The 22,140-nt window shown below is 43.0% G+C and overlaps 1 protein-coding gene across 1 annotated transcript in view; it reads left to right on the top strand.

Moving 5' to 3' along the window:
* The first annotated feature begins 227 nt into the window (after positions 1-227).
* Positions 228-22,140, top strand: part of pmpcb (peptidase, mitochondrial processing subunit beta) — a 30,808-nt gene continuing 8,895 nt past the window's right edge. Inside the window, exons 1-7 of the mRNA XM_060914317.1 lie at positions 228-328; positions 9,017-9,142; positions 11,485-11,571; positions 13,787-13,916; positions 18,771-18,969; positions 19,119-19,198; positions 21,816-21,928. Coding sequence (XP_060770300.1) covers positions 248-328; positions 9,017-9,142; positions 11,485-11,571; positions 13,787-13,916; positions 18,771-18,969; positions 19,119-19,198; positions 21,816-21,928 — 816 coding nt within the window. The 5' untranslated portion in view covers positions 228-247. The remainder of the gene's footprint in view (positions 329-9,016; positions 9,143-11,484; positions 11,572-13,786; positions 13,917-18,770; positions 18,970-19,118; positions 19,199-21,815; positions 21,929-22,140) is intronic.

Raw genomic sequence — 22,140 nt, 5'->3', positions numbered from 1 at the left:
CGTGAAATACAATTTGTACTCGTAAGAATGTTACTGTGGATGTCTTTAAGCGCCAGTCGGATTAGTAAGAATACTGGTTTGACGAGGAGACATGCTGTTATAGATATATGAAATGGAGTGCGGTTAATTTAAAAGTTAGCAGGTGTTTCTCTGGGATTTGTCCTCGTCGGAAGTCGGAATTACAAGTTACGGCCTCTGTACGGACGGCTTTTCTAACGCCGATGACGTGTGAACGCATGGAAACAAAATGGCGGCGCCTGTGCGGCTGCTCGGTGTTGCGGGGAGACAGCTGGGGAAGAATTTACTGAAAACAAGTCCAGCCACACAGGTAAACAAAATATACCACGACAAGTAGGTAAATCGCTGAATTGAACATGATTTAGAAGTGTTAGGAAGCGAACGCTGGAGCTAACGTTAAGTTCAGCACACAGTTAGTGTGGTAGTGAATCAGTATCGGTTCATTACTGCACGCCGATACTTGTACCCTGTCCACACTAGGGATTTTGTACCGATACGAAACTACTTTCGTACCGCAACACCTGTCCACACTAGCAGCTATACCGGTACTGTAGCGGTATAACTGTATCGGTACGAAATCCACAAATGTATGGGTTTCGTACCGGCACAGTATCGGATTCGGTACTGTCAGTGGCGGATTTAGCTGGGGCCCTTCAAATCCTTTCTTTTAACAAGGACCTTTAACTATGTGAGAAAGAAGTTTCAGACAAAAATTGTATGCCAAAATACAGATTATTTATTTTTTTTAAATGGTTTAACAGTTTGACTGAGAGTATATGTGTGAGTGAGTCAGTCATGCCCATTTAATCTATAACTAAAGCTGTAACTACATTGTTAAAGTGCCATTCCACCATTGGATGTATTCTTTGGCATAAAATACAATATATTTTATGACAACATGACTAGACAGAGAAATCTTTTAGCTTCAAAATATCATCTCATCTCATTATCTCTAGCCGCTTTATCCTTCTACAGGGTCGCAGGTGAGCTGGAGCCTATCCCAGCTGACTACGGGCGAAAGGCGGGGTACACCCTGGACAAGTCGCCAGGTCATCACAGGGCTGACACATAGACACAGACAACCATTCACACTCACATTCACACCTACGCTCAATTTAGAGTCACCAGTTAACCTAACCTGCATGTCTTTGGACTGTGGGGGAAACCAGAGCACCCGGAGGAAACCCACGCGGACACGGGGAGAACATGCAAACTCCACACAGAAAGGCCCTCGCCGGCCACGGGGCTCGAACCCAGGACCTTCTTGCTGTGAGGCGACAGCGCTAACCACCACACCACCGTGCCGCCTCAAAATGATATATCAAACATAATTTTTTGACAACGACAAGTATATTAATTTTGCGACCAAAGTCACCTACCCTTTTAATTTCCGCGCGGTAGTGAAACGTGATGTCATCGGCAGGTTCCCCTTCTTGTGTACCACGTGTCGGTCTATTTTTAGACCAGGAAACCCCCAAAGTGAGAGAGTCATTTCTCCTCGTATATGGGGGCCAAAAAAATTGCGAAAAATTGAGTTAATCTTTCAGTTAGCTAGATGTATTGGTATTAGCTAGATTTATTGGTATTATTTTTATCGAGTTCTATCCGCCATTGTTGATATGTGCCACGTCACGTGGTACACAAGAAGGGGAACCTGCCAATGACATCACGCGCGGAAATTAAAAGGGTAGGTGACTTTGGTCGCAAAATTAATATACTTGTCGTCAAAAAATTGTTTGATATATCATTTTGAAGCTAAAAGATTTCTCTATCTAGTGATACCATTTATATATGTTGTCAAAATATATTGTATTTTATGCCAAAGAATACATCCAATGGTGGAATGGCACTTTAAGTCTGTCACTGGTCTTCAAGAATCAGGAATGTGTATAATCTGTAGATATCTGAAACAGAGAAAATAAGCACAAAACATAGTAACAGTTCAACTTTTTTTTTTTTCTTGAAATATGATACACAGTATATAAAAAGGTTATTTGTTTGAGAAGATAATGATTAAATATCCAGTGGGACTCAAGTAGTTACATAAATCATAGCCTATTGAAATGTACTGTAAAATGATTACCTTCATTTCTTGTCACTGGTCTTCATGCCTCAGGAATGTGTATAATCTGTAGATATCTGGGACAGAGAAAATAAATACAAAACATAGTAAGAGTTTAAAAAAATCTTGCAATATGATACACAGTCTGTACAAAGTCCATTTGTTTGTGAAGATAATGATTAATTATCCGGTAGGACTCAAGTAGTTACATGAATCACATTGAAATGTACTGTAAAATGATTACCTTCACTTCTTGTCCCTCTCTTTATGCTCTCCTCCTCTCTCTTCTTCTGCTTCTCTCTCCCTGGAATGTTACACTACGTTCACACTGCAAGGCTTAATGCTCAATTCCGATTTTTTTGTGGAATCCGATTTTTTTTGTGAGGTCGTTCACATTAACAAATATATGCGACTTGTATGTGATCCTCAGTATGAATGAAAAGCGACCTAAAAGTGTTCCGCATGCGCATTGCAGGATACGACGACGTCACACGCAGTGAGCATGGCCAGTGTTTACGGAAGTAAAACCGCCCGGTTGCGGTATGACCCATCCAATCTAGCTTGAATAGCTGCATCCCCCCAAATGGAAATCAGCTCCCTAACCTCTGCGTCCTTCCATTGAGAAGATTCAGAACCTTCACAGCCCGAAGCGTCCCTCGCATTGATGTCATGTGCAGGGGCGCAGATACGTTTTTTGAACTGGGGGGGGACAAAGCTGCCAGCAAACCAACCCCAACCCCGATATGCCTGTCAAACTTCTTGTGGGTTACCATAGCAACCAAGCTCGAGCTCGCAACCTGTGCAGTCTGCGCAGCTCAACCAACCGAATATCAGTCTTTGTTTTGTTTTATGTGAGTTGTTGCAACTATGTATACACTGCCGTGCACCTCAATAAACCGAATGGTAATTAGTCTTTTGATTTTTCCGTGAGGTTTGCCTTATGCAAAGAAAGACAGCATAGACGTTTTTTCCTCCCTATAAGTGGGGGGGACCGAACGAGGTGAATTTAAATCTGGGTGGGACGAGTCCCCCCCTCTATCTGCGCCCGTGGTCATGCGCCATGTTGTTGTAACTTTTTTTGAGAGACCCGCCGCCTACTTCAGCGCACAATAGTGACGTTTGTGGCTTGTTGATGACGTGTAAGTCGGATGAATGCGACCTGGCGGTTCAGACTGAAGTCGCATATGAAAAGAGCGGATAGGGATCGGAATTAGGACCACATATCCAAACGGCCTGGGTCGGATTTGAAAAAATCGGATCTGTGTCGTTCATATTGTCAATAAAAGATCGGATACAGGTCACATATGGGCGAAAAGATCGGATTTGAGTCACTTCAGCCTGCAGTGTGAACGTAGCCTTAATGTCTCTCTTGCTTTACTGTCAATGTCTTCCTCCTCCTCTTCAAGCTCCTCCTGCTCCGCTACAACATCCGAGTCAACCGACGGTGTTGACACATTAAAGAAAGTTGTAAGCTTGGGAAGTGCATCATTCTTTGATTTCGCCTCATCCCGCTTCCTCCTTTTCGTAGCACCACTTGGATAGTGGCGCTTCATTTCGCTGATCACAAGTTCAAAACAATTCACCACAGTCGCTATTAGAAGTTCTCTGAATTCACTCACTCAGGTTCAGTTCACGTTCGTCTTTCGCGCAATGTTCTCGGACTCGCGCGATCATTGCATGGAATAGTCCATTTCAACACAAACGGGGGGGGTGTACAAATACTTCATTTTCTTTGTATTTTAGTTTTTTGTCTTTGTTTCCGATTTAAACATACAAAATTACAAACACAATGGCTTAGGAATGGATCACTGTCCGAAGGCCCCCAAATCCCCAGCTGATTCGGGAAGGGGCAGCTGGTCTGGGGCCCCTGCCGAATGGGAAAGTTGGAGGGGCCCAAGGCAATTGCCTACCTTCGCCTCTATTGTAAGACCGCCTCTGGGTACTGTAGCGCTTCGCTGTAGTGTGGACAGATGAAGCGGCTCTGTATTGATACAAATATAATGCGCATGCGCAAAGTCACACACCTCAATCGATGTCTTCGCTGAATAAAATAGTGAAGAACGGAGATTCGTTTCTTTTTCTTTCTCTCTCTCTCTCTCTCAACTGCCTCGTGCGTTTTATACGATTCTACTGAATAAATGACCACCAGAAATACAGACTACATTGACAACAAGAAGCACACACACGTTGTTTCATCCGCCATATTCTCGGAAGGAAGTTACTCGGTAACCACGGAAACATTTCGCGCACGCGCATTTCAACTACCGTGAAAGAAAACCGCAAACATTTCTCGCTAGTGTGGACAGATGCACTAAACTGTACCGGGATACTTTGTATCAATACAGTTATACCACTTTCGTACCGGTATATATGTGAACACAGCATTAGATGATGATATTACATCCAGTCAGCTTCGATAACAGTATTATTAAATGTTAAAGTGCATATCCTGGACTAATTTTGTTTTTTTATATGAAAGTATGTCCCTTTACACACTCCTCCAGAAGGGTAATTTTGCACAAGGCCATCTGTCTACAGCAGAAAAAAATAAAACAAAATGCGTCTGGAAAAATCCCAAGGGCGTCTGGAGCCAGATTCATGACGTCACGTGCGGAAGCGCCAGCAGGCTGCGCGAGCTTTGCACGGTTTCAGTGCACAGCCTGTGTAGACCTAGTTTAGCAGCGAGCGATTTTGCATTGAGATATGGAATTGTCACCGGAGCGCAATGTTACTTCACCTTTGGATGAAGAATATAATGAGATGTCAGAATCATTTCTCACCCTGGCAACAGTCGACTTGTGAATTGCCGATTTTCTTGGTCTTTTTCTCGGCTCTGCTTGGTCCTCGGCTTCGAGGGGCTCAGTGGATGCGGCACTTCGCCTTCTGTCAGGGGAGACGAACACGGCTGGCTGCTTTGGTGACGCTGACATAGATGGAGACGGTGTTGCTTTGGGCATTCTGACAGATGGAACTGCTTTTTTTTTTTTTTTTCAGATCAGGTTGCCTCACGAAGCCCATTTCCCACTGCAAATAGTTCTCAAAGTCGTCGGGCTTTATGAAGTGAGCACCGCAAATAATGCTGTAGTCTGTAGCATGTAGCCAGTTTTTCCGGGTGCCTCTCATGAAGCGCTCCCATTTCTCTCTCATTGTCCGGTCTTTTGGGAAACGATGAGTACTAATCCCATCAAGATTGGTGTTGCTACACCCTCCTACGATACATTTTAATAATTATGCGATAACGTTGAAGAAATTTGCAGAAAACCACCAGGTCGTTTTCTCATAAACAAACCAGCGCTGACGTAGGATTCAGAAGGAGGCGTCCCGCACGCGACGTCACGAAAATCAATGTTTGCCAGGAAATCCAAATGCCAAGTTTTTCAGAGGCGGACCAATTCAACTCAAATGGCTCGATTTCAACTGAATTTTTCTGGTATTGTGCAAGGTACAAAAATTGCACAAAATGTGACCGATATTTGACCAAAGTTTAATATAAAATAGGAGAATTACATTGATCTTGCTCCTGAATTTACCCGTGATATGCACTTTAAGCTAGCTCATAGTTAACGTGTTATTATGGCAATTTGTATTGTAATTATATTTATCCTATGCTATAATTTGTTTCATCATGTTCCTGCAAGATAAAAATATCACCTTATGTGATTTTGGGACTCCATAATTTATCTTATTTTAGTCTTCTACCATTGCTTACGTGTTTTTTGTTTTATTTATTTTATTTTTTTGTGTTGCCTTTTACACTGTCTTCCACAATTATGTTTACCTTTTGGTGAAGTCACTTCATCTCACATTTAAAAAATGCGAAAAATCCAAGCTTTTAATTGAAATACATTTTTATTCAGAGAGAAACACAAATCCCTCATGAAGAAAATTATATTCAGTAAAGACACATCATAATTATTGGCACCCCTGGAAATGATAGTGAACACAATGTAGCTGAAGCACGTTATGTTTCCCATTTAAATTGGACATGTTTGAGTTGACTGGAGTGTGTAGGAACTTTCAAGCTGCAATCCATGACTTCCTGATTAACTGGGGGACAAAATATGAGGTGACACAGAGACCAAATTCCTTTACCCTGTGTCCGAAATCGCTTCTTACCCACTATACAGGGCACTATATAGTGAGGACGCCATTTTGTAGTGCTGTCCGAAACCTCAGCGAGGATTATTTACCCCCTATATAGTGCACTCAAAATATCCCACAATGCATCACGAAAAGTAGTGTACAACCGATGGTCACTAACCAAAGCAATATATCCCATCATGCATTGCGGTTGCGCTGAAAGAAATCAAATTAAAAGTCTCAAATTTGATTTAATAAAAGGCAGCGGCAAAGAAGAAAGTATTCAGCCTTGATTTAAAAAAAAAAGCTGAAAGATGCAGCTACTTTGTATTGATTAATGTGGGAAATGCGCTCAGTATAATATGGATTTATCACAAAAATACCTGCATGTATTTATTATTTTGAAAACCCACCAGCTGACTGATCTGGCACGTTTTAATTGTGCGACAGTAATGACGTAAATACCAGCGCGACGGACTAGTGTCCAAAAGCGTTCTTTCATTTTACCAATGAGCTCACTGTATAGTCCTCTATACAGTAATTCCCTATATAGTGAGTAGGGAGCGATTTCGGACACAGGGTTAGTCATCCATCAACATGGGAAAGATCAGAGGCACACAAAACAAATGACGGAGAAGTGTGTTGACCTTCATAAGTCAGGGAATGGTTATAAAAATAGCTACTCGTCTGAAAATGTCCATTTCTACTGTTAGGGCAGTTTAAAAGACAAAAAGTGGACACCAACTGGAACTGTTACAAATTTACGTGGAAGAGGAAGTTTATTTTGCCCCACGTACAGTGAAGAGGGTAAGAGAGGGGGGAAAAATCCTCAAGGATCACTGTTGGTTAATTACAAGAAAAAGTAAAATCTTAAGGTTTCCAAAACCATCATCAGATTCCACCTCCATGCCAAGAGATTATTTGGAAGGTTTGCCAGAAAAAAGCCTTTTCTGTCAGTTAACCGCAAGTGTAAGCACCTGAAGTTTGTGAAACACCATTACAACTTTGACTGGAACCATGTTCTCTGGTCTGATGGAACAAACAAGGAGCTTTTTGGCCATAAACACTCAAGGTGGGTTTGGTGTAAAAATAAGGATCTCTATAATAAAAAGAATTCAATCCCAACTCTAAAATACGGTGGAGGTTGTGATGTTTTGGGGCTTTTTTTTTTTCTTCCAAAGGCCCTGGAAACCTTGCTAGTGTACATGGCATCATGGACACTATGAAATATTAAAATTGGGCTCCTCTGGCAGGAAACTAAAACTGGGTCGTCATTGGATCTTCTAGTAGGACAGTGATCTGAAGCGTATGCCCAAATCAACGCAAAAATATTTAGCTGAGCACAGAATCAAGCTTCTGCCCTGGCCATCTCTGACCTGAACCCTGTTAAAAACCTGTGGGCTGAGCTGAAGAGGAGAAGCACAGGAGAAGGTCGAGGACCCCGGATGATGTGGAGAGATTGTGTAAAGGTCTTAGATGCCCCGCTCTGTGTCTCCAACCTTATAAAATGTTATACGAGACTCGGTGCTGTTTTACTAGCAAAGAAAGATTGTACAGAGTATTAAATGCAGGGGTGCCAATAATTAGTAGTTCATCATTATCTGTAGCCGCTTTATCCTGTTCTACAGGGTCGCAGGCAAGCTGGAGCCTATCCCAGCTGACTACGGGCGAAAGGCGGGGTACACCCTGGACAAGTTGCCAGGTCATCACAGGGCTGACACACAGACACAGACAACCATTCACACTCACATTCACACCTACGCTCAATTTATGGGCCTTTTCCACTACCCTTTTTCAGCTCACTTCAGCCCGACACGGCTCGCGTTTCGACTACCTCAGAACAGCACGACTCAGCTCGCTTCAGCCCTGGCTCAGCACCCAAAACTCGCACGGTTTTGGAGTGGGGCTGAAGCGAGCCAAACCGAGCCGAGTGGGGCTAGGGGCGTGAGGAGACACTCCCCTGTGCACTGATTGGTGAGGAGGAGTGTCCTCACACGCCCACACACGCCCCGCGAGCACGCTGGGATCTGTAAACACTGTAAACCCGGAAGAAGAATTATTACGAATTACAAGAATTTCTGAAGCCTTATGCGCCTCGCCTCATCTATACGCTCTTGCCAGTATCTGTTGGCGTTGTCGGTGACAACAAGCCACAGCACCAAGACCAGCAACACTAACGACTCCATGTTTATTGTTTACTATCCGGGTCGTGAGACTACCGCTTAAAAGGTCACTGATGTCACTGTTTGCGCCACCTAACGACATCACATGATGTCCACCCACTTTCGCTAACTCCACCCAATGTGTCCACCCACTTCCAGCCAGCACGGTTCAGCGCGGTTGTAGTCGAAATGCAACTCCAACAGCCCCACTCAGCTCGACTCAGCACGACACGGCTCAGCCCGACTCAGCCGCGTTGGTAGTGGAAAAGCGGCATTAGAGTCACCAGTTAACCTAACCTGCATGTCTTTGGACCGTGGGGGAAACCGGAGCACCCGGAGGAAACCCACGCGGACACAGGGAGAACATGCAAACTCCACACAGAAAGGCCCTCGCCGGCCACGGGGCTCGAACCCGGACCTTCTTGCTGTGAGGTGACAGCGCTAACCACTACACCACCGTGCCGCCCATAATAGTAGATTTTTTTTTTTTTAAATCTGAATAAATCTATTTCTATTAAAGGTTGGATTTTTCTAATTTTTTCAGTGAGATGAAGTGACTTTTTACTAAAGGGTGGATATCCCCCCCCCAGCCCTTTCTACCACTCTTTACAAGGGGTACCAATAATTGTGAAGGGCACTGTATGTATGATCCTGGAGCACTCTAATTTCTCACTAAAGTCTTATCTTATTGTAGAGGTTCCGCCAGCGGGCCACACAAGCTGCAGCTCAAGTGTCCCTCAATGTCCCAGAGACTAAGTTAACCACACTGACCAATGGCCTCAGAGTGGCATCTGAAGATTCAGCACTGCCGACCTGCACGGTATGCACTGTACATCAACAAGGTTGTGGATCTGATGCCTTTTTGAAATGTTTGTCGTGTTCAATTTTAGCTACAGCCCTAAGTATGTGCACCCTATCATCCCATTACCGGTCGGTATATGCTTGTTGAGCGGCTCATTCTCGATTTATTCCCTAGGCCTGTCACGATAACACATTTTGTTGGACGATATATTGCCTCAGAAATTATTGCGATAAGCGGCATTATTGTTGACGTCTTCAAGACAATTTTATGCCACGAGTAAAATAATAATGATCATGCAAATACACCCTTTCGAAGAACAGTAAACTTTTTAATTAAGTCAGCTTATTCAATTCAACAGTGGAACGTAAAAATATAAATAACAATCAAACAAAACCACTCGCAACAAAAACAATAAATAAAATACAATCTATGGCTCTTAAACATTGCACTTAAGTAAATATTAACTTGGCACAAGGTAATAAAAAAAAACAACATTCTTTTCTTCACAGGCGACATTCGGCCAATCCGGTTTCTCAAAGATTAGTACCCAGATAACCAAAGTGCAAAATAACAACGTATCGCCAGCTGTCGTTTGGATTAAAGTAACAACAATTAGAACGAGAGAACATGTAGGCAAGAGTGTAGGTTTGGTATTAACATTGGTGGGGACATAAACCCAATGCAAACCCCCAGTGGCGTCAACATTTAGAGTCACAATATTTTGCTCCGTTGTGTTCCACCAAAAGAGATCCATCATCTCTCCAAAGTCCAGACTTTTACAATTTAAAGTTCAGAACTGGAGTAATTCGTGAGTAATAAATAATAATAATAATATGCAATTCATTTGATTTGAATGAATAGAATCAAGGAGAGGAGGGAGTGACAGGGTTCTACAGAGAAGTTTTTAGCCTACTGCTTTCGAATGAACCCCCTCGAAAACCAATCAGTTCAGCGGATGTGTGTACTCGGTATGTGACGTTTTCAAAAGAGAGGCGGAGTAGCCAAAAATTTCTGATCAAGAAGGCGGAGGCTGTGAAAATCTCTCATCTCATTATCTCTAGCCGCTTTATCCTTCTACAGGGTCGCAGGCAAGCTGGAGCCTATCCCAGCTGACTACGGGTGAAAGGCGGGGTACACCCTGGACAAGTCGCCAGGTCATCACAGGGCTGACACATAGACACAGACAACCATTCACACTCACATTCACACCTACGCTCAATTTAGAGTCACCAGTTAACCTAACCTGCATGCCTTTGGACTGTGGGGGAAACCGGAGCACCCGGAGGAAACCCACGCGGACACGGGGAGAACATGCAAACTCCGCACAGAAAGGCCCTCGCCGGCCACTGGGCTCGAACCCGGACCTTCTTGCTGTGAGGCGACAGCGTTAACCACTACACCACCGTGCCGCCCTCAGTTGCCCTCACTTTCATAAAATCTGATGCGTTTTTGTTTGGGTGTTCCTTTTCACCAATAAAGACATCCTGTAAAATTTTTTGACCATATTCAAAAGTCTAATGGTGGCACCATGAGGTTCATTTTTTGCCAAAAAACGCTTATTTTATGTTTTCGCGTAAGGTTTGAATCACAATGTTGGACTCCATTTATTTGATTTCTTGTGACCCAGAGATCATGTTAAGAACCTTTGCATTTAATAAGGGCTAGTATATGCATAGGCGGCAAGCTTAAAACCAGGGTTATAACATTGATAGATAATGCTAGTGACACCCTAAAATAAACCTCCAAATATGTTTAGACATTCTAGACATACTGTCTACAGTATCCAAGATATTTGGTATACTCTATAAGGTGCCATAATGTTTCATGAAAAGTGATCGAAATTTTGTCAAAGTCATAAAAGAGCAGCTTTTTCCATAACTTTGAGCTCCTGGTGCCACCATTAAACTTTTGAATTTTGTCAAAATATTTCACCCAGTGTGTTTTCTTACCAAAAGGAACATAAAAACAAAAATGCATCATGAACGGAGGAGCTTTTCATTTTTAAGGGGCAACTAATGCACCCTAATATCCAATCCCGGTGAGTAAACGAGCACGGAGTCAGATGAACGGAAATGACTCCAATAACCCAGGGTTCTACGTGTGACGTCGTGTGAGATTTAGCCCTGAGGCAAGGCTGCCTGTTTCTGGGATCCGGAAGCCGCAATTCGTCGAGAGTTTTGTGCTTGATATTAAAATAATTTGCATTATTTTTCTCTCCGCTTTATTACGGTAATTAATTTTGGTTGTTACTAAGGTATATTCATTTTAAAGCATTACAATAAGGCATTGCATACACTTTAAGACCTTAGCCTTAACCTGTTGCTGCTGTACGTTAGGTTTTAATGATAATGTTGCTGCAGGTGGGTCTGTGGATCGATGCTGGGAGTCGGTATGAGAATGACAGGAACAATGGCACAGCCCACTTCCTGGAGCACATGGCTTTCAAGGTGAGAGAACATTACTCAGTGTGTACTGCAGTTTCTGGAATCATTACATGCGAGATTTAAACAATATTTTAATTAAAAAAAAATCTGTTCATTAGCAAGGAATTCCTGAACATGCGTCTCAGTGAGACTGGAGGTCTTCAGTTGCAATCATGCATTCACGTTGAAAGGCAGCATTATACAGTGTCTTGCAAAAGTATTCATCCCTCTTGGTGTTTGTCCTGTTTTGTTGCATTACAAGCTGGAATTAAAATTAATTTTTGGAGGGTTAGCACCATTTGATTTACACAACATGCAACTTTTAAAGGTGAAAATTGTTGTTTTATTGTATCACAAACAATAATTAAGATGAAAAAACAGAAATCTGGAGTGTGCATAAGTATCCCCCCCCCCCCCCCCCCCCTCCTCATATGAAGCCCTTAAATAAGAGCTGGTCCAACCAATTCACTTCGTAAGTCACATAATTTGTTGATTTAAGATCCACCTTCTTAGTGTCACATGATCTGTCACATGATGTCTGTATAACTCAACCTGTTCTGGAAGGACCCTGACTCTGCAACACTACTAAGCAAGCAACATGAGAACCAAGGAGCCTCCAAACAGGTCCGAGACAAAGTTGTGGAGAAGTATAGATCAGGGTTGGGTTATAAAAAATATCCCAAACTTTGAATATCCCAGGGAGCGCCATTAAATCCATTATAGCAAAATGGAAAGAATATGGCACCACTACAAACCTGACAAGAGAAGGCCACCCACCAAAACTCACAGACCGGGCAAGGAGGGCATTAATCAGAGATGCAACAAAGACACCAAAGAGAACACTAAAGGGGCTGCGGAGATGGGAGTATCGGTCCATAGGACCACTTTAAGCCGTACACGCCACAGAGTGGGGCTTTATGGAAGAGTGGCCAGAAAAAAGTACTTGCTTAAGAAAACATGTTTGGAGTTTGCCCAGCAGCATGTGGCAGACTCCCCAAACACATGGAAGAAGATTCTCTGGTCAAATGAGACTAAAATTGATCCACACTGGAGTGGTTTAAAGGGAACCATTTAAATGTCTTGGAATGGTCTAATCAAAGCCCAGACCTCAATCCAATTGAGAATCTGTGGCATAACTTGAAGATTGCTGTACGCCAACACAGTCCGTCTAACTTGAAAGAGTTGGAGCAGTTTTGCCTTTAGGAATGGGCAAAAATCCATGGGCAGCATGGTGGTGTAGTGGTTAGCACGGTCTCCTCACAGCGAGAAGGTTCCTGGTTCAAACCCAGTAGCTGGCAAGGGCCTTTCTGTGTGGAGTTTGCATGTTCTCCCCGTGTCTGCGTGGGTTTCCCCACAGTCTAAAGACTTGCGGTTAGGTTAACGTGGGGTAGCCTTGGGCTGAAGTGCCCTTGAGCAAGGTACCTAACCCCTGACTGCTCCCCGGGCGCTCTGCTGTGGCTGCCCACTGCTCTGGGTATGTGTGTGTGTTCGCTGCTTCAGATGGGTTAAATGCAGAGGATGAATTTCACTGTGCTTGAGTGTGCATGTGACAGGTTTCTTTCTTTTAAATCCCAGTGGCTGTATGTGCTAAGCTAATAGAGACACACCCCAAGAGACTTGCAGCTGTAATTGCAGCAAAAGGTGGCTCTACAAAGTATTGACTTTGGGGAGTGAATACCTATGCACACTCCAGATTTGTTTTTTTTTCATCTTAATTATTGTTTGTGTCACAATAAAACAACAGTTTTCACTTTTAAAGTTGTAGGCATGTTGTGTAAATCAAATGGTGCTAACCCTCCAAAAATCCATTTCAATTCCTGCTTGTAATGCGACAAAACACCAAGGGGGGTGAATACTTTTGCAAGACACTGTAGCTGGTCTCGAAGATTCTGAGGGTTGCATTTAAAAGGAAAATTTAATGCACACGACGTACCTGCACTTCAGTGGCTAATTTCATCTGGATACTGTAGATTCGTCCTTATAAACACTTAATGCTGTTTGACTATATAGTATAAAGTTGTGGAAGAGTACTGATTTATAATCCCACTATGCAGCGTCACACAGAAGGCTTAAACACATTGGCAGATCAAACTGATCTCCGGCCAATTGGAGTTTCTATGCATGTAGTCGATTTTTAGCCAAGGTGAGGCATGTAAGAGTTGAGCAGGTGGAGGAGAGAGACAGGATTTGCTCATTTGTGTGGAATTGTTTAAACCTTTTACTGTTCTGTATTTTACAGGGTACAAGGAAGCGTTCCCAGCTGGACCTGGAGCTTGAGATAGAGAACATGGGAGCCCACTTGAACGCCTATACTTCAAGAGAACAGACAGTATATTATGCCAAAGCCTTTTCTAAAGACCTTCCCAGAGGTACCATAGCACTTCGCTAATAATAATGATAACGATGGCTGCAATGAGGGGGCCAATGAGGCCGGAGTCACTAGGGCAATTTGATCTGATCGTGTTAAAAGCGTGGCTGTTAGCGCTGATGGCAAGTTTTATGTCAGTTGACCAAAGGTTGGTTGTACCTGAGATACAACTTCACATCCTGTTTGGTGGATTTGCTGCCGATTCCAATAGACTGCAACAGACGAACGCTTTTTTTTTTTTTTTTTTTTGAAAATGAAAAATCCATCTGATGACTTTCATGAATCTTGGTCCGAAGATCATCATCTCTGACAAATTTGATGAATATTGGCTATTGTTTTTTTTCGTGGTCCGGTTTCCATCAAATCCTGCGCTCTGATTGGCTGGTGAACGGGTCCGTATCCTACGATACAGACCCCGGTTACGGACCTCTGGCGACTCGCTCATTCACAACAACAACATAGTAGCAATTTTTGTCAACATTTATTTTCACATTTCTCAGAAGAATAGCATTAATTTTACAGCATGGATAGCGATAACGACAGTGTTCAGAGCGAAAGCGAGTTTTACTACCCTGAGGAAGAAGAAATAAAAGAAAACATTTCAGGAGAAAGCTAAAAACCTGTAACTGTTGCTAACGCCGAGCAAAAACATGGCTGAATCCTGAATGACTCCTATTTGTATAAATAGGGGACTATATAGGCGGCAAAATGTAGTTTTTTTCCTGCCACAGAAGTGTACTTGTATACCGAGGAGGAAGCAATTTGCATTACAGCCGTGAATGAGGATTCAAAATGGTGGCTCTGCTCGGTTTTCCCTTTCGGGCGCCCTCGTTTTCTGTTAGAATTTGGTAAAGAAAAAAATAAATATATTATTTACCAGCTTAAGGTCGGTCCGTATGGTGAAATACCGTGACCTCGGCCTTGAATGCTGACCTCGGCCAGTACTTTCAAGACCTTGGTCACGGTATTTCATGATACAGACCTCCCAGTTGGTAAATTTTATATATAAAATAATTTGTGGCCTGTGAAAATTGTCTGAAATTAAGTTGATGTGACAGTTTGTCATGACTCTTCTTCGGAATCTCCCAAAATATCACCTGACACAAGAGTCACTTTTACTAATGGAAACACATCAAAAAGTTGTTCTTGATCACTGCAGTGCCCCCTAGTGCTCCAATAACATACAATATTATTATTATTATTATTATTATCTCATCTCATCTCATTATCTCTAGCCGCTTTATCCTTCTACAGGGTCGCAGGCAAGCTGGAGCCTATCCCAGCTGACTACGGGTGAAAGGCGGGGTACAACCTGGACAAGTCGCCAGGTCATCGCAGGGCTGACACATAGACACAGACAACCATTCACACTCACACCTACGCTCAATTTAGAGTCACCAGTTAACCTAACCTGCATGTCTTTGGACTGTGGGGGAAACCGGAGCACCCGGAGGAAACCCACGCGGACACGGGGAGAACATGCAAACTCCACACAGAAAGGCCCTCGCCGGCCACGGGGCTCGAACCCAGGACCTTCTTGCTGTGAGGCGACAGCGCTAACCACTACACCACCGTGCCGCCCATTATTATTATTATTATTATTTTTTATTTTTATTTTTTTTTGGCCACATTCTCAGGAAGGCGTACCAAGTTCATATACCAAGCTTACTGTCAACAAATCAAAGTAGTGCTGAGATGTGCCCTTACTTCCTGTATGGTGGCTTCACTGCCAATTTCGATTGGCTGTCATGAGCAAACAATTTTGAAAATCAAAAATTCATCAGATTTTTTTTGAGGCTTGGTGTGTGTAGATCATCTTTGTCAAGTTTGATGAAGATTGAGCAAGCTTTGTGGCCTGTGTAAAATATTTTTATTTTTAACATCTAGGTTGAAATGAAATTGCTGTGTCTCGGACTTGAGACCTCCGACAGTATCACCAGACACATGAATTGGTTTTGAAAGGCAAACTCATGAGTCGTTATTAGCCAAAATGCATTTTTGCTTATTACAGCTGCCCCCAGTATTCATATGAGGCAAAGATTTTTGTGCTTCCTCAGATTGGGGTCCATATACCAAGTCTGGTTTTGATGTGTTGCTGAGTTACGGCCTCATTTCCTGTTTGACGAACGCTATTGTGTCGGCCTTGGGATCTCCCAAGATGCAACCATATGCAAAAATTACCTTTTTTTTAAGGCAAGCACATCAACAGTTATTGGTCAGATAACTCAAGGTTTTTTACAGGTCCTCAATAAGGGGGTACTGAGTCTGTGTACCAAGTTTGGTGTCAGTACATCAAATAGTTGCTGAGATATGACTTCACTTCTGGCAAATTTGATTGGCTGTAATGGACAGATGGTTTTGAAAACCAAAAATCGTACAATAACATTTGTGAGTCTTGCCTCACCCTGTAGAACATTTGCTGAAAATTGGCCAAAGTTGTGGCCTGGGAAATTTATTTATTTTTTTCTTTTAACTCTTGGGGGGGGGGTGTTCAATGCATGAGGCAAATTTCTTAGATTTTCCACCATATTGGATTTTATGTAAATTTCTCCCTAATTTAAGTCATGGCTGGCTCCCACCACCAGACAGGTCTCCCCATCACACGACAGCTACCAGCCAGGGAGGATGAAGGTCATCATGTGCTTCCTCTGCGGCACATGCCATTGAATTGTTTATGCAACGTTAAAGGGTGGCGTAACGCGCTCAGAGGACCGCGCTATCCGCCCACTTCCATATGCATGAGCTGACATATGCTCATGATCGGCGGGTGTTGCTGTAATTGACAGGAGAGAGAGTATGCCACCCCTCCCTCCCTCCCTCCCTCCCTCCCTCCCTCCCAGGGCTCTACACTTTTTTTTTTTTTTTTTTCCCAGGAGCATACGTGCTCCCAAGTTAAAAATTTTAGGAGCACAGGGAAAAAAATGGGGGCACAAGTAGGTTTTCATTTTAAAGGTTTATTGCAGCGCAAACCTTAGACACACCAACACACAAAACGCAAAATTCACTTGAGAATGAATGAATGAATGAACAAACAAATGAATAACGAACAACTGAATGAATGAACAAACGGTAGCTAAATAGAGAGCAGAGCTCTGCTCTCTGTTTAGCTACCGTTTGTTCATTCATCATAGTAGTAGCATCCTATTCCAGCCACTTAATCTTTTAACCACTGAGGGTTGAATTTTTATATAATTTTCCCGCACCTTCTCCCGTCGTTCTAGCTTTCTTCACTACACTTTCTTCCTCGTCCGTTCTTTTATTCTTGTTTCCACCATCATTGCTTTTAAAAAACGCCGTTATTCTCTGCATAGCGAATATATTTCTCAGCTCGGTCCGAACCAGCTCTGTTATCTCTCAGTTGAATGATCTGATGAATCCCTAAAAAGCACTTTTCCCACCTAATGCCACACCCACAACATACAACCGTGGGAAAGAGGGGCAATCGCAGAAAGATGAGTAGAAAACGGGAAATCTCATCTCATTATCTCTAGCTGCTTTATCCTGTTCTACAGGGTCGCAGGCAAGCTGGAGCCTATCCCAGCTGACTACGGGCGAAAGGCGGGGTACACCCTGGACAAGTCACCAGGTCATCACAGGGCTGACACATAGACACAGACAACCATTCACACTCACATTCACACCTACGCTCAATTTAGAGTCACCAGTTAACCTAACCTGCATGTCTTTGGACTGTGGGGGAAACCGGAGCACCCGGAGGAAACCCACGCGGACACGGGGAGAACATGCAAACTCCACACAGAAAGGCCCTCGCCGGCCCTGGAGCTTGAACCCAGGACCTTCTTGCTGTGAGGCGACAGCGCTAACCACTACACCACCGTGCCGCCCCACGGGAAATGTTACGGGGGATATTTATTGTGATAGTAGGCTATTGTAGCGTCAGCACAAAAGCACCAGACTCAACTTTAACTGAAAGTGTTATTCAGTAGCCTAAACTTATTCAAGCTACAGACCGAGAAGAATAAAAATGCTGAAATCTCATGTTCCGGTAAAATACACTAGCATGGCAGAACGGCAAAAAAATGTAAACCACCCCCACCCCCCCGGCTACTGTGGGAACCACCGCAGTGCAAGACAGAGGCAATGCATGCAACTACAGACAGGGAGCAAGGTGCAGGCAGAACACGTACACAACACTGAACACACACACTTGCAACAATACAGGCCGTTACTCGTTACACTATATTAGGTAGGCTATCCAGCGCTGGATTTACATACTTTGCAGTTTAACGTTTGATACATTTTAGAATGTTAAACTCGTCGCGTCTGTGCTCAGTGCTTTCCTAAATTGTCGGCCGCAAGAAGCCCTCGCATGAATGCACGTTGTTTTTTTTGTTTCCGTCGTTCGCATGCCGAAAAATTCGCTCGTAAATGCGAGCACTGTAGAGCCCTGCTCCCTCCCTGAGAGCACAGACCAATTTTGCTCTCTTGAGCTCCAAGCCACGGATGGCTGTGTTAAACATCTGTTCAAGTTAAACTTGAATGCATAAACACACCCATTGGGAAACTTTGACCCATTGGTGGCACTTGAGTACTCGAGATGTAAACATGAAACTTGGTGAAAAGAATCAGGGGAGTGTGGCAAATTTTAAAACTTGCTTGGTTCTATGGACTGCCATAGACACCCTGGCCAGAAGAACAACAACTCTCAACGACTGAGAGACATTATCTCACCTAAAGCAAAACACCAGCGCACAGACACTTTCTGCACGTACACGTTCAGTTTTTAACTCCTCATGAAAACGCAGAAAGTTTCAATAAATTTGTTCCAAGCCCAAAACTTTATTTTTGGTCTTGGTGAAAGCCTGCTTGGCCTGTGTCTGTCCTGTCTCCCCAGCTGTGGAGATTCTCGCCGACATCATCCAGAACAGCATGCTGGGGGAAGCAGAGATTGAGCGAGAGCGTGGAGTCATCCTTCGAGAGATGCAGGAAGTGGAGACCAACCTACAGGAAGTTGTCTTTGACTATCTGCATGCTACGGCGTACCAGGACACTGCTTTAGGAAGAACTATCCTTGGACCTGCAGAGAACATAAGGTACTCTGATGTTCTCTGAACGTTCTGTAGAGGGCTGTAGAGCTGAGCAATTTATAATCCATGTGTAGAACGGTATAAAAGTGTGTGTTTTTTTTTTTTTTTAAGTTCTGTCAGAATTCATAGCTAAGCATGACTGGTGTGTTTTACAGAACTATAAACCGAGCAGACCTGGTGGAGTATATTACAACCCACTACAAAGGACCAAGGATCGTCCTGGCTGCAGCTGGAGGTAAACAAGCACAATACAATGTGTAGTATTTATTACCAAAAAAGACATTATTTATTTCTTTTTAAAAAATCATTCCCAGAAGGATTTTTGTATACTTTGTTAATAAATCCTGATTTTATAGATCTAGAGCGGCGACTACAATTATCGACACTTTAACGATCTTTTGGCTGTTGCAAAAGTAGAAAAGACTTTAAATATGTAAATTGTGCACAAATATTTACTCAAACGTCCACCGGAAAAAAATGAGTTGATTCCTGATTACTTAGTGCATCAGCTCACGTGACACCGTTCCACAATTATCGACATCCAGATTATTTATGAGGAAAAAAAAATGCTATGTTGTATTAAGTTAGCAAAAACATTAGTTTCTATTTAAAATTTGTTTTACATAGACTTGTATTTAGTACAAAATATCTTTTTTATATAAATATACGGGCGGGCAGCATGGTGGTGTAGTGGTTAGCGCTGTCGCCTCACAGCAAGAAGGTCCGGGTTCGAGTCCCGTGGCCGGCGAGGGCCTTTCTGTGCGGAGTTTGCATGTTCTCCCCATGTCCACGTGGGTTTCCTCCGGGTGCTCCGGTTTCCCCCACAGTCCAAAGACATGCAGGTTAGGTTAACTGGTGACTCTAAATTGAGCGTAGGTGTGAATGTGAGTGTGAATGGTTGTCTGTGTCTATGTGTCAGCCCTGTGATGACCTGGCGACTTGTCCAGGGTGTACCCCGCCTTTCGCCCGTAGTCAGCTGGGATAGGCTCCAGCTTGCCTGCAACCCTGTAGAAGGATAAAGCGGCTAGAGATAATGAGATGATAAATATATGGATGTCGGTGTTTACGGAAATGAGGAAGTAATTCTAATGTTTGTAAACAAATGAGCTGATAATGTTGAACCGGTCAGAAAATCTTTTTGTTCCACTTTCTAAGTGTTTGCGTAGATCACATTTTGTTAATCATTCATCGTTGTTTGTATTAATTTCTAGTGTTGTAGTTTACCAATAAATGTCAACAGGAAATTGGCATTGTAACCACATGAAAATCCAGGTCAAAGGTCGTATTTCGCACAGGCGCAGATAGAGGGTGGGATTCGTCCCACCCAGATTTAAATTCACCTCGCTCGGTCCCCCCCACTTATAGGGAGGAAAAAACGTCTATGCTGTCTTTCTTTGCATAAGGCAAACCTCACGGAAAAATCAAAAGACTAATTACCATTCGGTTTATTGAGGTGCACGGCAGTGTATACATAGTTGCAACAACTCACATAAAACAAAACAAAGACTGATATTCGGTTGGTTGAGCTGCGCAGACTGCACAGGTTGCGAGCTTGAGCTTGGTTGCTATGGTTACCCACAACAAGTTTGACAGGCATATCGGGGACAGCTCCTAGTTCAGGACCCCAACACGGCATGATGAAGGGTGCCAAACCGAAAAGGCAGAAAACGATTGCATCGTTTTTTTTTCAAAAAACAACGACTGTAAGTAAACTGTGCCTTACTTTATCACATCACCTTGCAATTTTTTGATAGTCTGTTCAAAGTAATGTCGTAGTGAAAGTAAAATCGTACGGAGTAGAGATGCCTGTCTGGTAGCCTCCTCCTTTCGGTGGCAGGCTGTAGATACAGTGCTCAGAAGGCAGTTTTAATGTTTAATCTGGCGTTCCCTGCCATAATTTCAGCGAGCATATTGATTCATAAGGAAACTTTGTGAAGAGTTGTTAACTGACAGAGTATATTCCTCGCACAACACATGTTGGGGGTGGGGTTGGTTTGCTGGCAGCTTTGTCCCCCCCCCAGTTCAAAAAACGTATCTGCACCCCTGGTATTTCGTTCCTTAAACCAAAATATAAAATGTCTCCTGATAGTGTAATATGTGGTCGATATTTACAACAAACTGCAAAAAAATATTTTCTGAATGGAATAGAAAAATCTGAATATTTCAAGCATGTAATTTTTTTTTTTTTTTTTTTATATGCTAGGAATTTAATTCTGCTCCAATTCTATTTATTGCAATCGGATTCCAAATACTCTATAAACATTCCATTCTGTCCTGGATCAGAGAAAAAAAAAATCACAGCACTTTTATTTTTTTAAAGCACTTCATCTCCTTCAACAATGTTACACAAAGATCGATCCGTAACAGTTGTAAATGTCACTTAATTCCACAGGGTGTCGATAATGGTGGACACCGGTGAAAGTGATCGCTATTATCGACACCTCACGTAACTTCTCAAACTCGCGTTTAGATACAAAATGGCGACTGTCAAATGAAAGAGTAAGAAACAAAGCAGGTTTCGACAAGGAGATCATGAAATATGGGTGAATTTGATCAGTAAAAACACGTCCATGATCTTTCCACCATGCTTACCTGCGATGATAACGTCCGGGTTTTCCTCAAATTACTGATCGTGCTGAAAAAATTCCATCTCAGGTAACGAGCTGCGTCATCAGACGACAAGATCAAGGGGTGGGGGAGGGGGTCCTTCCGGTTGATTGATTAACCAGTAATAACTGCTGGAACTGAAACTCCCCTTTTTGTAAAATTGTTTTTTATTGGTAAATCTGAAAAGATGTCGATAATTGTAGCTGCTGCTCGACATTTTTTTTTTTTTTTTTCTGTCTTTTCAGGAGTATCCCACAGTGAACTAATAGATTTGGCTAAACACCACTTTGGAAACCTGCCAGCCAGGTACAGGGATGAGGCACCAGCATTACCCGCTTGCAAATTCACTGGAAGTGAGGTAATAAAATGCATGTAAACAGTGACCCTTCTAAGCATTGGGGCTCGTTTATCAATCTTATAGTAAAGTTGTGTGTAAATGTTTGCATATGAAAGCTTTCCGGCAGGCGGCACGGTGGTGTAGTGGTTAGCGCTGTCGCCTCACAGCAAGAAGGTCCGGGTTCGAGCCCCGTGGCCGGCGAGGGCCTTTCTGTGCGGAGTTTGCATGTTCTC

This window comes from Neoarius graeffei, chromosome 2 (genome assembly GCF_027579695.1).
Source record: "Neoarius graeffei isolate fNeoGra1 chromosome 2, fNeoGra1.pri, whole genome shotgun sequence".
Lineage (NCBI taxonomy): Eukaryota > Metazoa > Chordata > Actinopteri > Siluriformes > Ariidae > Neoarius > Neoarius graeffei.
Note: the sequence above shows the minus strand (reverse complement) of the source record. Positions and strands in the feature narration are given on the sequence as shown.